Genomic DNA, 15935 nt, shown 5'->3' on the forward strand with positions numbered 1-15935 from the left:
CATTGCTTGTGGTCAAATCCAGATTGGAGTTTTGGCAGAACAGCCTGCATGTGGGAGAAATTCAGTTTGGAAATTAGCACCCGATCATGGGATATAAAGTGGCATGAAGCATCTTTTGAATTTCAGGAGGCAATGCTAGGACATTTCAGGTAGATGGATAATGCTTTTTAGGAATAACAGATTGTGAATGTTTTAAGAAAGCAGATATAGCCAGGTGCCTGTAGTTCACACCTGTAATCCTAGCTACTCAGGAGGCAGAGACCAGGAAGATCAAAGCCAGCTCAGGCGAATAGTTCACGAGACCCTATCTCGAAAAAACCCAGCTCAAAACACAGCTGGTGGAGTGGCTCAAGTGGTAGAGCACCTGCCTAGAAAGTGTGAGTCCCTAAGTTCAAACCCCAGAACTGCCTCCCCACCCAAAAGAACAACAAAAAAACCCCAAGCAGATATATGTGCTACTTGAAAAAAAAAAAAGCAACCAGAAGATGATCACGCCAAAAAATACAGTTATCATTGTGAAGTTTTTGTTTGTCAGTCAGTGCTATTGCCCCTTTCCTGTCTACTGAGCTTTGCTCTTCCCCTTGGCAGAGTTTGCGGAAGAGGACAGAGCTTGAACATACTGGACACTTAAGAGACCCTCGTCCTCCAGTGTGGATAACTGACACTGCACTTCGAAAATCTCCCTTTGTTCCTCAGATGGGTGATGAGGTGAGAGTCAACATTGAAAACATGGGTGTGGGGATTGAGTTCACATTGCTGCACAGCTTTTTGTTAACTTTCAGCCTGTACTTCCCTTTTGTAGGTAATCTATTTTCGACAGGGTCACGAGGCATATATTGAAGCTGTCAGAAGAAATAACATATATGAACTGAACCCTAACAAGGAGCCGTGGAGAAAGATGGAGCTTAGGGTAGGCTGATGATATTCCTAAATTATATGTCAGCACATACCTACTGAACCATATAAATTCATTCAAATGTGTTGGAAGCTTATTTCATTATCCTCTCTTCCATAAAGCATTCCTTACCTGCCCACTCTTAAAATCTAATGAGATGGCTTAGTAGATAGTTTGTATATTGCCAAACAGCACTATACCAATTTAATATTTAAGACAGCAGCTTAGAGGGTCTCACGAAAACTGTGTGTGGTAAAGTGTGTGGGGTAATACTGGTGTTTGTACTCAGGTCTTGTGCTTGCTAGGCAGGTGCTATGTCATTTGAGCCACGCCCCAGCACTTTATGCTTTAGCTATTGTTTGGATAGTGTCTTCTGTTTTTGCCTAGGGCTGGCCTCAATCACAGTGCTCTTACCTCTGCCTCCCGTGTATGTGGGACCATACATATGAGCCATCATTACTGACTTGTTTTGTTGAGGTGGGCTCTTGCTAACTTTGCCTGGACTGGCTTCTGATCCTCCTGATCTCTGCCTCTCAAGTAGCTGGGATTTCAAGTATGTACTACCATGCCTGACCTATATTATTAATCATAAAATATTTATATCCAGGGTGAATTTTCCAAAGAAGAAATGCAAATTTCAAAACAGGAAATAAAAATCAGAAGGAAATTTAGCCTCTTGCACAATAAAATAAAGCAATAACATTACCTTTCCCATAGTCAATCAGTTGTAATTTTTTCTTGTGCTACAGAAATTAGCACATTTTAGCAAGCAGCAATGATTTTGATTTGTTAAGCCACTCAGATTGCTGATAGGGTGTGTGGTGTGGTCCATGCTTTTCTAGGCGAGTTTAGACCTTTTAGTCAGTGGTTTTATTTCTGGTAATTTAAGAAATAAGCAGAACTGCTTATAAGTTTATGAACAAGGTAGTATGTCACTATTTATGAAAACAGATTGGGAAAGAGCCAGGCTGGTGGTTTATGCCTGTTTGTAGCTTCTTGGGAGGCAGAGATAGGAGGATTGCAGTTTGAAGCCAGCCCAGGGCATGTACCAAGTTTTCCATTTAATAATTTGACAAAACATCTATAAGTTGTAGAAAGTGTGATCACAATACCAACTTTTTATTTCCCCAAATTGCAAAATAAAATAACTTAATAAATTTCCCACCCTCTAATATTATCATTTCTTAAAAAATACTACATTTTGTATTGGTGAAATTTTCATTATAGAAAGACGATTTTTCTATATGCACCAACATCTGGGAAACCATGTGGCAAGGCATGTTGGATGTGGTGACATTTTGTTGTCCTATAGTTATTATTAGTTTGTTATTATGGTTGTTTCATTGTTAAATTTTAAATAATTCTATCAGACTGAGTTAATAGCTGTTCACTGCTTTCTTAGTGGTGCTCAGACTTGGCCAATCCTTTATAATTATGGGCTTTGTTTTCTCTGCTGCAAGAATAATTGTAAATACAGTGGTCTGATTACATCATTAGAAATGTGAATTTGCAGCCGAAATATGCTGACCACCAAAAATCTTCCTGTCATTAATTATAATATTCTTCTGGAAAAGCTATAATCTAAACATTTTCCTCAGTGTATCTGAGTATGACTGAAACTATTAAGACAAATTGTTAAATTACAACAGTACCTTACTATTACTGAAAACGACTCATTCACTTTTATTCCATGCTTTGTGATTCAGAAAACAAATCTTCCTTAATTGTTGCATAAGTGTTTATATATTATTTATTTTTGGTGGCACTGGGATTTGAACTCAGGGCCTTACACTGGCTGGGCAAGTGCTCTACCACTTGAGCTACTTCGCCAGGTCTTTTATATATTATTTAAAACTAACAATTGAATTAGTACTTAAACCCCATTTAAAAATAATTTACCCATGAAAACATTCATTGAAACATTGTTTAACTACAACGTTTTATTTAAATGCATATATTAATTTAAAATACAAGAAAAACACCAATCAAAAACATAACTACTATGATCACAAGAAAATACTGAGTTTTTGTGCAAATGCCATTTTAATACTCTTTTCATCCCTCTATCCTACTTTACTTTTTAATTTTTTTCTGGGTATCATTTTATTTTTTCATTGTTTATACATGTATTCATATGTGTATACATTGTTTGGGCCATCTCTCCCCCCTGCTCCCGTTCCCCTTCCCCTCCTCCCACTCCGACTTGCTTCCAGGCAGACCCTGTTCTGCCCTCCTCTTCTCCAATTTTGATGAAGAGAAAACATAAGAGATAATAAGAAAAACATAGTATTCTTGGTGATTTACTCATTTATTCTTCCAAAAACCTGTTTAAAGTTTTCATCACCCCCCCCAACCCAAAAAAAAAAAAAAAAAAGTAAGTGAATCAACTACTGGTGCATTCATATTGACTATTACATAGTGCCCACCTGTAACTGGGCCATGCAAAGTACTTGCTGAGTGAATGCTGGGTACATTTTCACAGTGCGCCTAGAATGAGGAAAATGGATAATGTTTGTGGTGACAGCAAGATTTTGTAGTCCACTATGTTTTTGTATCCAAAAGCAAACTGTCCCAATGTCCACTGTGATTGTTGGTGTGGTAGTATAGTGAATAATTTTTATGCTTTTATGTATTTTGACTCTTCATCCTAGTGCCTCTGATTCTGTGAGTTGTGGCTGTAAATACCCTTGGAGGTATTGCTGATGTGTCCCTAAGTGCACTGCATCCTCCCTGGTTATGGATTTGGTATTTGCAGATCACTGACTCGCTCTAAGTTGTTTAGAAATGTAAAGGCAGTCATTGTGGGCATGCATGGTGTGACAGGATTATGAGTACCTGTTGCTCACAGTACAGGTGGCCTCCATTTTGTGGCCTGCTTAGAGTGCCATGTACTTCCCCATATTTGTGATTTTCTAAAAAGTTTTCTTTTGGTGGGACTGGAGTTTGAACTCAGGGCTTTGCAGTTGCAAAGCAGCTGCTCTACTGCTTGAGCCACACCTCCAGTCCATTTTGCTCTGGTTATTTTGGAGATGGGGTCTTGTAAACTATTTGCCTGGGCTGGCCTTGAACCGCAATCCTCCTGATCTCAACCTCCCAAGTAGCCACAATTTACAGGGACACGGCTCTCGTATTTGTGGACTTTTCTGGTGACGTTGTTGTGTATAATGACCCCCAGTATTGTGCTGCCCTGCTGTCTTGTCCTAATTGCAAAAAGACTGGGTTCTGGCTTAGGGAGAAAATTTTGTTTAGATAAGCTTCTAAAGGTGAATTTAGAAGTTAATGATTATATGCTTTGAGATGTTAGCTCAATATTGATAGTAATTAATCAAGATTGATGAATCAACAAAGTATATTTAATATTAGTAAATATAAATAATATTAATAAATGAGATTCTTTTAAAAAGAACCACACATATACACACACCCATTAGTTAATTACAACATTGTGACCAGAGATTTGTAGAAACCTCACTTTGGATTTTTTAGGCAACTTTATGGACCACAACTGCTGAGAATAAGAGTGCGCTGCCCTTGGGCTGGGGACAGGTCAGTAGTGGAGCACTGCCCAGCACCCAGCAGGCTGGGGCCCAATCCCTTGTACTGCCATTTGATTTGTTACCAAATCCAGTCATCAGCATGCAGAATGCAGATGTTCATGGGGTGCATGTGACTCTTCAGCACACTTGCACGCAGCCCAGTGCTCACATCAGGGCAGACATTGCAGACGGTTGTCATGTCTTTGTGGTGAGAACATTGAAAGTGCTGTCTTCCTAGGCTCTTTTGAGATGAGATCTTGCTTTTTTGCTCACCTTGACCTTGAACTCATAATTATACTGCTTTGGCCTCTTGAGTGTGCTGGAATTGTACATGTGTGCCAGCACACCTGGCTTCTTCTTCTTTTGTTTTTTTTTTTTTTTTGAAATACACAATACCTCATGATTGTAGTCACCCTACTGTGCAATGGAACAACAGTAGTTATTTTTTCTATCCAACTATAGCTGTCAGCCTTCTCCTGTTCTTCCCACCCTGCCTCTGGTAACCGCTATTCTACCCTGCATTTGCACAGACCAACTTTGTAAGATTTGACGTACGAATGAGGTTAGTCTGTGTCTGTCTTCTGTGCTTTGTTCATTTCACATAACATAATGACCCAAGTTCCACGACTACTGTAAATGACAGGATTTCACGAATAATACTCCATTGTGCAGCTCTTCTACTGTTTCTTTCTTTTTTTTTTTATTGCAGTACTCAGGTTTGAACTCAGGGCGTTCACCAGGAGCCATTTTTTCCTGCCCTGTTTTGTGAATGGTTTTTTGAGATAGGATCTCGTGATTATTTGCCTGGGCTGGCTTTGAATTTCAGACCTCTTGATCTCTGCTTACTGAGTAGCTGGGGTTACAGGCACTGGTGCCTGGTTTGTTTCCCACTTCTTAAATTTTTTCTTTCTTTCTTTCTTTCTTTCTTTTTTTCAGTAGTGAGATAGAGCTCAGGGCTCCATGCTTGATAGGCAGATGCTCTCCCACTTGAGCCATGCCTCCAGCCTTTCTGGTTTTAATGGCATTTTCTGATGATTGGAGATGTTAAGTACTTTTTTCATAAACCCATTGGCCATTTGTCTGTCTGTCTTTTGAGAGGTGTCTCTTGCCCATTTTTTATTTTTACGCTTTTTATTTTGAACCAATCTTAGACTTTCACAAATAGTATAGCGTTCCCATATACCCCTCATCCAGCTTCTCTAGGATTAACATCTTACACAACCATGCCACAGTTACCAGAGCACAGTATTGATACAGTACTGTATGTTAAAACTGCAAACCTTATTCCAGTCTCACTTTGTTCACATTTATTTTCCTCCTAATGCCTTTTTTCCCCCTGGTTAATAATTTAATCAGAATCCCATGCTGCATTTCGTTATTGCTTCTTAGTCTTTTCCAATCTGACATGTCAACTCTTCTTTGTCTTTGGTGATCTTGATAGTTGAAGAATACTAGGTAGCTGCCCTGTAGAGTATTCCTGAATTCGTGATAGCCATTTCCTCATCATTTTGGAATGTGGTAAACACATTTTTGACCAGACTGTATTGGCACACAAATCACGTTTTCTTCCTCCCAGAATCGTATCTAGGTATTCATAAAGTCACTGTGTCTTATTGCCAGTGATGTTAGGTCATTCCTTTGTATTGCTGAATAGTGTTTCATTGAACAAAATTGTCAGTTTAGCCACGTGTGGTGGTGCATGGCTGTAATCTCAGCACCTGGGAGACAGAGGCAGGAGGATCACAAGTCTGACACTAGCCTGGGCCATGTGGTAAGTTCCAGGCCAGCCTGCTATTGCTCACTTTTAAATTGGGTTTTTTCACTGCTACCAAGTAGTTTAAATTCCTTCCATATTTTGCATCCTAACTTCTTGTCAGATGTATCATTTGGTTCTTTTTTACTGTGTTGCTTTCTTTGCTGTACCCCAGTCTGATGCAATCTTGGTGGTGTATTTTCATGTTTCTTACTGTGCTTTTGGCATCATCTCCAAGAAACCCCTGTCCCTTCCAGTATCGTGAAGTGGTACCCTGCGTGTTCTTGTGGTAGTGTCCTATTTTAGTTCTCACGTTTAAATCCGTTCTGAGTTGATATTTGTATATTACTAGAGATACTAGAGAGAAGGTTTGATTTTCATTCTTCTGCATGTGGGTGTCTTAATTTTCCCAGCATGATTTTGTTCTCTCTCTCTTTCTGGTTTTTGTTTTTTGACACAAGCTCTTACTATGTAGCCCAGGCTGGCCTGGAACTCATGATTCTCCTGCCTCAGCCTCCTGAGACCTGGGATTACAGGTGTGAACCAACATGCCTGGATCAAAGCTCAGTTTCCTGAAATGCATATTTTTAGAACCTTTCTCAAAGATCAGCTGACATTGGGTGCCACTGGCTTATGCCTGTAATCCTAGTTTCTTAGGAGGCAGATCAGGAGTATCGCAGTTCGAAGCCAGCCCTGGACAAATAGTTGGAGAGACCCTATCTTGAAAATATCCAATACAGAAAATGGCTGGTGGAGTGGCTCAAGTGGTTGAGTGCCTGCTTAGCAAGCATGAGGCCCTGAGTTCAAAATGCTGCCAAAAAAAATTGATGCGGTGGCTACAGCTGTGTGGCTTTTCTTCTAGACTCTGTTCTTTTCCTTTGGTCTACATTTCTGACTTCCTGCTAGTAGGGGTGGTCTGATCACTGCAGCATTGCAGTATATATTGCCAAGGTAGGTAGTGTGAGGCTTCCCGCTCTGCTCTTTTTGCTCCATCCCCGCCCTCTTTTCTTTTGGTGGGACTGGGGTTTGAACTCAGGGCTTCATGCTTGCAAAGCAGGTGCTCTACCACCTGAGCCACGCCTCCAGTCAGTTTTGCTCTGGTGATTTTGAGGATGGGGTGTTAAGAACTATTTGTCCAGGCTGGCCTTGAAATGCAGTCCTCTGGATCTCAGCCACTCAGATAATTCGGATTAGGAATACAAGCGTGAGGCACTTGGCTGGGTTTTTTTTGTTTTTGTTTTGTTCCATATGAATTTTAGGATTACTTTTTCTAGTTCAGTTAAGAGTGTCACTGGTACTTTGATAGAAATTACATTATATCTATAGATTATTTTGGGCAGTATTAACATTTAACACCGTAAATTGATTGCTACAACTCTTTTTTTGAACACAAGAATTACAAATATATGTAAAAATATGGACCACTTCACAAGTTTTGTGTCATTCTTGCTCAGAGGCCATGCTATTCTTCTTTGCAGCACTGAGGATGATTTCTGCAACTTGTGAACATGGATGTCTTCCTGTTTTTTGTGTTTCTGTTTTCCACTTTCTTTCATCAGTGTTTTATTTTCATTGTAGAGTTCTTTCACCTCTGGTTTCATTCATTCCTGGGTGTTTTGTAGCTATTGTAAATAGAATCACTTTTTTGGATAATTAAGTGGAGCATTTCCTTAATGAGTAAAGAGTGATGATCTATGTTCCTAGCCTCAGGGAAACAGACATTGGCAGAGGGTTGCTAATGGCAAATACATTGGACAGGACTCCATTCTGTTAGGAGATTTGTCCTGTTTGCTGTCCTCTTCCTACTTCCCACAATGGTGTCATGGGATATAGTGGAGTCCCACTAACTATTGTTTACTTGAATGCATTAGGCAGAAATTTAACACCATGTTTTTGAAGAACATTTGTAAGTAAGAAAATTCTTACACAAAGAAGTTAGAAATAATGCTAAATTGTTAATGGTATTTGTCTCTAAATATTGAGCTGATTGATGATTTGTGTTTGCATTTGTATATCTTTGTTGTATACTTGTAAAGTGAGTATACTGACTTTCTAAAGTGAATATATTTCTTACATTAGAAACTGTACAAAGTAGTCTTGTCTTCCTTATGGAGATTTGCAAAAATGGCTGCAATTCTAAATTAAACTTGCTTGCTGGTTTGGAAGCCTAAATTATGGGTTTGCTTACAATCGTGTGGACACAATTACAGTGTTGAAAAAAATGATTTATTTTAACCATTTTTTAAAATGTTTGTTAAAGGATCAAGAATTGGTCAAAATAGTTGGAATACGATATGAGGTTGGGCCACCTACACTCTGTTGCCTCAAACTAGCGTTCATAGATCCGGCAACTGGAAGACTGACCGATAAATCTTTCTCTATTCGGTATGTGTCGCCACTTTTCAATGGAATTATTTGTGCTTAGATTTTCCCATCTTGTGACTGGCGTGCCCTTCCGTTTTGGCTCCAGGATGCCCAGTAGAGCATATGGACCACCTCAGTGTGGGTTGAGCTCCTAGTGTTTGGAACCCGCTAGTAGAAATGCACGTCTGTCAGACAGCAGCCGGGCAGGACTGCTGTTTTAGATGGTTTTCCATGCCACTTAGAAGGCAGAAAATGCTAACCTGTTGAGAAAGTTTTTCTCTTTGAGAGAGTTTTGAAGTGAGTAATTTGCTACATTTGTCCTGTCCATTATGGTAGCTATTAGTCACAGGTTGTGTTGGACACTTGAAATGTGGCTGATTTGGATTGAGCATGTTACAAGTGTCCCCACTGTGTGTTGAAGAGTTGGAATGAAGGAAAAGAGTGTACAACACCTCCTTACATACTGAGATAGCACTGAAGACATGCTGGGCTAAATAAAATACAATCAATATTCATTGTGAAATTACTCATAGTTCTTACTGTGTTTCTTTTGGACAATGTTGCATTCTGCTGTAACCTGTCTAGGCAATGTAATCATTTTTAATTTTTTTTAAGGTATCATGATATGCCAGATGTTATTGACTTTCTTGTATTGCGTCAATTTTATGATGAAGCAAGACAGAGGAATTGGCAGTCTTGTAAGTTCATCTTACTGAGTTTTATGGAGTTTGACCAGTCCACACTTTTTATTAGTCTCCTTTCTGTTACAGTACTCTTTTAACTACAGCTTATACAAACATGTAAACTCTGGAAAGAAACATCAGTGACCTATAAATATTTTGTATTTAATGCTCAGTACTAATTGGTAATGATTCTATGCAGACTTTTTAGCCAAGCAGTTTTTCTTCTGTGATTTGTACATTTGAAAGATGATTTTGACCTATTGACTATAGGCTACAGTAGACTTACTTCCTTTCAGATATTCCCATACTCTTTATTGCATGATTTTTGCAATTAGAAGTTTTTTGTGGTTGTGCTTATGTAGTAACAGCTCTAAAATATTCATGAGATACAGTCAAAGTTGCCATTACAATTTGTTTTATTCTTTAGGAAGTTTTATGTATTCCCTAAGTATGTGTATTTAATATACTTGTAGGTATATATTGATAACATATAGTAAGAGGTTTTTGAATTTCTTTAAATTCTCTGTGTCATGTTGTAGAATGCAGTGTGACTTATTTAGAGTGAGCTTTCACTTGTACTGAATAGTGAAACCTCTGTGGGTTTTTTTTTTTTTCCCCCCTCTGGTTATTTTGGAGATGGGGTTTTTAAATTATTTTCCCGGGATGGCCTCTAACTTTAATCCTCCCGATTTTAGCCCCCTAAGTAACTAGAATTGCAGGTGTGAGCCATTGGTGCTTCGCTAATACCTTTTTAAATATCTGTTTTATCATTGAAGATTTCCGGGGAGTGTAGAAAGGATGGCTCACTTCAAAATAATACATGTTGATTTCCATTCTGTCTAGTTGATTGTATTGTGTAGATAAAAAATGTTAATAAATGTTAGCAAATAGATGTGTGAGATTTGATCATTTCTTTTACAGGTGACAGGTTTCGATCTATTATTGATGATGCTTGGTGGTTTGGAACGGTACTAAGTCAAGAGCCTTATCAACCACAGTATCCAGATAGTCATTTCCAGTGTTACATTGTTAGGTTTGTATATACATGCAAATTAATTATCTACAAGTAATTTATCATGACAGATTGATGTATAACTTAAGAAGTTTTATGTTGAATATAATCTTACCTGTCATTAACTCAGTTTGACGTTCAAAATGTCTCTCTCACAGGTACCTGTTTGTTTTCTGTTCCCTAAATCCCCTGCTGGTTCAGGTTCTTACTTTCCTGAGACGACCTCTGTCGCCTCCTAATATTTTCTTTACCTGATACTGTTCGGGTCGTTGTTCAGGAGTAGATAGTATGTCATTAATCTTCTTTCAAAAGTCTTTGCTTTCTGTTGGTTGTGGCATGATGTCTGTGTTGTAAATCCTGATGAAGGCATGACTTCATACTTTGTCTTATTTAATCTGGGTACAAACCTCATAAATTTCTGGTTTTCTTCTTAAGCCTGAGATATCATTTTCACACTTTATTTTAATATTGTGTCCTTCTAAAAGTTGTGATATTAATCTTTAAAATGTCATTGGTGCACCATGCACAATTTGTTTTTATGAAAGGCTAACCAGAGATTTGTTTTTGTAAACAGGTGGGACAATACAGAAATTGAAAAACTCAGCCCATGGGACATGGAGCCAATTCCTGACAATGGTATATATTTATTAAGCAATGAAAATATATCTTGATACTGTTTTCACTTTTTTCTCTTGTTCACCTACATAGTAGAGCACTTTTGTGTTCTTTTGTAATTGTACTCAGATTATTGTATCCATTCAGAACTTTTTACTAAAAGAAAGCGTAATTACATGCATCTGTCTTTGTTTGCTTTTGGCCTCCGACTGCAGATTTATTGTAGCTGTGTCTTAGTAACCTGCTGCCATTTATCATGAAACTCTGACCCTCCTCAGCATGTAGCCTCAGCTTCCTTTTCCTCATCCTCACTCTGTTACCTTGCTTTTCCTTCTCTCTTCCTCTTTACCTTTGCCTGACTGCTCCTTTCTGCAAGCTCACCCTTCTCCTACCCTGCATTCTGTGCTGCTCCCTCCTGAAGGGCCTGTTTCTCACTCTTAGCTCATTTCCTCCAGCATCTTTGTTTCTTCTTTGTTTTCTCTGGTCAGGCTTGATGATGTCTCCTGCACTTTTCAACTGGCTTTATTGAGTATTTTAACTAGTATAAATTATTTATATCTTTTGCTGCCCTTTCTTCTCTACCAGGCTGTGTTTTACCATTAGTGTTTCCTAGCCCAGACCTGCAACCCAATATTTTGAAGAGCTCTGGCAGTTATTTTGCCGAGTGTTCGTTGGTTTTGGTTTGTCTTAAATCCAGGTTTTGCAGCAGGGTTAGCAGAACAGTGTGTTGCACCTTATTGTAGATTTCACCATTGGAGCTCCTTCTGGTTGGCTCCTATGGGGCCCCGAGCCCCCAACCCCCACTTTTTAAAATTGTTTATACATTTATCCATATATGCATACATGTTTCCCTGTCATTTTTAGTTTATGAGGAACCTCCATACTGATTTCCATAAGGGTTATACTTGTTTGGATTTCCACAACAGTGTGTAAGGTTCCTTTTCGCCCACATCCTTGCCAGCATACATTGTTGTTTGTTTTCTTGATGACGGCATTGTCACTGGAGCGAGCTAGACTCTATTTGCCTGTCTTAAGGTTAAGAATATTGATCATGTCTTCATGTGTTTATTGGCCATTTGTACTTCTCTGTCAAGAGTTGTGCTGTACTCCATTGGCTCATTTATCAGTTGGGTTGTTTCTTCTTTTGATGTTTAATTTTTGGAATTCCTGTTTTCTAGATATTGATCCTTTATCCACTGACTGGCTAGCAAACATTTTTTCCCATTCTGTAGTTCTGTCTTGATTCTGGTAATTGCTTGCCTCCTTGTGCAGAAGATTTTTAATTTGATGAAGTCCCATTTGTCAGTTCTTGCTGTTTTTCTCCCCGAGCAATTGGAGCCCTATTCAGAAAATCCTTAACTGTTCTGTATCTTTAAGGCTCTGCATTCCTGTGTTTTCTACTAGTGGTCTCAAAGCTTCAGGTCTTACAATTTAGAGCTTTGATCCATTTCAGATTAATTTTTGTACAGGCTGAGAGATAGGGTTCTGGAGTACATCCAGTTTTCCCAGCACCATTTAAAAAATTTTTTTTAAACTTTTTTATTATTCATATGTGCATACAATGCTTGGATCATTTCTCCCCCCGCCCCCACCCCCTCCCTTACCACCCACCCCACCCCCTCCCTCTCCCCTCCCACCCCCTTGATACCCTGCAGAAACTATTTTGCTCTTATCTCTAATTTTGTTGAAGAGAGAGTATAAGCAATAATAGGAAGGAACAAGGGTTTTTGCTAGTTGAGATAAGGATAGCTATACAGGGAGTTGACTCACATTAATTTCCTGTGCTTGTGTGTTACCTTCTAGGTTAATTCTTCTTGATCTAACCTTTTCTCTAGTTCTTCTGTTAGCCTCAGTTGCTTTTAAGGTATCTGCTTTAGTTTCTCTGCATTGAGGGCAACAAATGCTAGCTAATTTTTTAGGTGTCTTAACCTATCCTCCTGTCTCCCTTGTATGCTCTCGCTTTTATCTGTGATCAAAGTTCAGTCCCCTTGTTGTGTTTGCCCTTGATCTAATGTCCACACATGAGGGAGAACATACAATTTTTGGTCTTTTGGGCCAGGCTAACCTCACTCAGAATGATGTCCTCCAATGCCATCCATTTACTAGTGAATGATAACATTTCGTTCTTCTTCGTGGCTACATAAAATTCCATTGTGTGTAGATACCACATTTTCTTGATCCATTCATCAGTAGTGGGGCATCTTGGCTGTTTCCATAACTTGGCTATTGTGAATAGTGCTGCAATAAACATGGGTATGCAGTTGCCTCTGGAGTAACCTGTGTCACAGTCTTTTGGGTATATCCCCAAGAGTGGTATTGCTGGATCAAATGGTAGATCAATCCAACACCATTTTTTAAAGAGGGTGTCTTTCTCTAATGTATGTTTTTGGCACCTTTGTCAAAATCAGATGACCGTAACAATGTAGGCTTATTTGCGGGTCCTTTAATCTGTTAAATTGGTCTACGTGTCTGTTTTTTTGCTAATATCATGCTGTTTGTGTTACTGTGACTCTAGTATAATGTGAAATCAGGTATTGAGAGACCTCCAGGATTGTTTTGGCTATTCCAGGTCTTGTATGCTTCCATCCAATTTTATTTATTTATTTTTTGTGTGTGGGCGGTACTGGGGTTTGCACTCAGGACATTATACTTGCTACACATGCACTCTACCACTTGAGCCATGCCACCAGCTTCCACATGAATTTTAGGATTGATTTTTCCATTTCTTTGAGTTGCACTTCCAGCATACTTTATAATGTTTAATTTGATAACAGATGTAAATTTTATGTTCTTAGGTGGTCCATATTTTTGTGTTCCTATAAATATATTATGCTTTGTTCTGTGACACAATTAAGTTAGTAGGAACAATTTCATCCTTTTAACATTTGCTAAGATTCAAGCAAGTGCTCAGCTTAGAATTAATTATTTCTCATTACTGAGATAAAATCCTTTTTACCTCATCAAGTCTCATGCCCCAGGAATTATGGGGTTTTCCAGTCTGGTTGAGAGGACGGGTGTGACCTCTCCCTGTGGGCATCTTGCCTTGTTTCTTGTAAGTCCCCATTTGCTTGTTTGTGGCCCTTCTACTCTTCACTCATGTGACTGATGAGTGATAAAGAGAGCATTGGCAGGGAATGCTTTTTCCCTTTCTCCTTTCAGTGTCCTGCTTTCTGTGAACTCTGTTTCCCTCTTCTTCCTCAGTTGTCTTCACAGACTGAGACTGGCCCTGGCAAAAAGCCTGAGACCTTGAACAATCTAAAGTGAAAAAGATGACTGTGGCTAAAGTGCTTGAGCCTTTGCAAATACAAGGTCCTTATTACCTTCATCCACCTTCCCCACCAAAAAAATTGTAAATTTGAACTCGTAGTTTTAGTTACAGAACACCTAGTTTATAAGCTTTGAAAATTGAATTCCAATATAGTACACATTGATTACTTTCGGTTGATCTCTCCCCCTCCCCCCACTTTCTTTTGTGGTTTAATGGAATTCATAGTTGATCCACCTGAAGAACTAGGAGCAAGTATTTCTGTTACGTCGGATGAGCTAGAGAAACTGCTTTACAAACCTCAGGATGGTGAATGGGGTCAGAAATCAAGAGATGAGGAATGTGACCGGATCATTAGTGGGATTGATCAGCTTTTGAACCTGGGTACGTCTTGTTTGGGTGAAAAGTTTCAACTTTTGCATAGGAATAACATCTTTCATTAATTTGTGTGTATGTATGTTGTACTGGGTTTTGAACCCAGGGCCTTGCACTTGCTATAGCGGCAGGTGCTCTACCAGTTGAGCCATGGCCCAAGGTCTCTAAAAAGTATTTTAAAATGGCATCACCCTCAGTTTCTGTTCACTACCTTCTGTTTGTCATGTTAAGTTAGCCCTATCTTACGAATCATTTCTAGAGAAATACCACTGAAAGTTCAGTATTGGTTTATTGATAATGTCCTTTTCTCCCTAACAGATATAGCAGCAGCTTTTGCAGGCCCAGTTGATCTGTGTACATATCCAAAGTATTGTACTGTGATAGCTTATCCAACTGATCTTTATACGATCCGCATGAGGCTTGTGAATCGATTTTACAGGTTAGTAGAGCTCCTTGGGCCATAGCAACTCAGGTAAGCAGGTGGTAGACGGTTGATGGTGACTCTAGTGAGTTCTGGGGATTGCTTAGTCATACCTTCCTTTTCATTCTCTAGTATTAAGATGTGTTAGATTCCCTTTGGTAGGTTTGGATAGAGCCAGATATAAGTTAAAAATCTTTAGCAGTGTGTTTTTCTTAGAAATTCTATGAAATAGTTGTATTTTTAATTTGTATATTAAAATTCCAGTTAAAGTTTAATTAAGCTCTACTTGGACTTGGACCTGTGAGCAACTATTCCCAGAGGTGTTTCCTTTTTATCCTTGGCTTCTAGAGTACTGCGGATCATAAAATTTCCTATTCATATAAGAGCAGTTGATGTATATTTTTTAATACTCCATTACTTTCAGAAATTGCCATTTTCTTTAGCTCACAGCTGTTTCACTTTCATATCTTTGTAGTCATAGTCTGGCATGTGCACTTGAATGAGAAACCAATTTACAATGAAACTGACTCTTCTAGAGCTGGTACCTAACATGCTTGCTTCTTTGAGCTTTCCTGGGGAACCCATGGGCCTTGCAGAAAGGAACAGTCATTTCATTGATTTTCTGTATGTGATTCAGTAGTCTGTTAAGATTTTGGATTTTATATTGTTTTGCAGTTCAGTGTCCAATACAATAGCTTCTGAATATAATTAGGTTGGTAGCATTAGAAGGTTATTCACTATACATTCACTCTAGTGGCTTAATAGGTCATGCTCCTTTAATTAGCATGCTGGATTTCTTTCACTTGGTTTCTGTCTTGTCATTTTGTCTAAGCCCCAAATCCATCTACTTTGTTTTCAAGGAGGCTGTCTGCATTAATATGGGAAGTCCGATATATAGAGCATAATGCACGAACATTTAACGAACCTGAAAGTGTAATTGCAAGATCAGCTAAAAAGATAACTGACCAGCTTTTACGATTTATTGAGTAAGTGATCTCATTGTATGTGTCAAAGTG

At 38.8% G+C, this 15935-nt stretch overlaps 1 protein-coding gene across 2 annotated transcripts in view; it reads left to right on the top strand.

The window, feature by feature from the left end:
* Brwd1 (bromodomain and WD repeat domain containing 1) overlaps nt 1–15935 on the top strand; it is a 102385-nt gene that overhangs the window by 58413 nt on the left and 28037 nt on the right. For both annotated transcript variants that reach the window (XM_074072634.1, XM_074072632.1), the window contains 9 exons: nt 589–708; nt 803–910; nt 8445–8569; nt 9164–9246; nt 10153–10264; nt 10818–10879; nt 14352–14507; nt 14817–14937; nt 15780–15905. In XM_074072634.1, the coding sequence (XP_073928735.1) occupies nt 589–708; nt 803–910; nt 8445–8569; nt 9164–9246; nt 10153–10264; nt 10818–10879; nt 14352–14507; nt 14817–14937; nt 15780–15905 (1013 nt within the window). The remainder of the gene's footprint in view (nt 1–588; nt 709–802; nt 911–8444; nt 8570–9163; nt 9247–10152; nt 10265–10817; nt 10880–14351; nt 14508–14816; nt 14938–15779; nt 15906–15935) is intronic.

This window comes from Castor canadensis, chromosome 5 (genome assembly GCF_047511655.1).
Source record: "Castor canadensis chromosome 5, mCasCan1.hap1v2, whole genome shotgun sequence".
Lineage (NCBI taxonomy): Eukaryota > Metazoa > Chordata > Mammalia > Rodentia > Castoridae > Castor > Castor canadensis.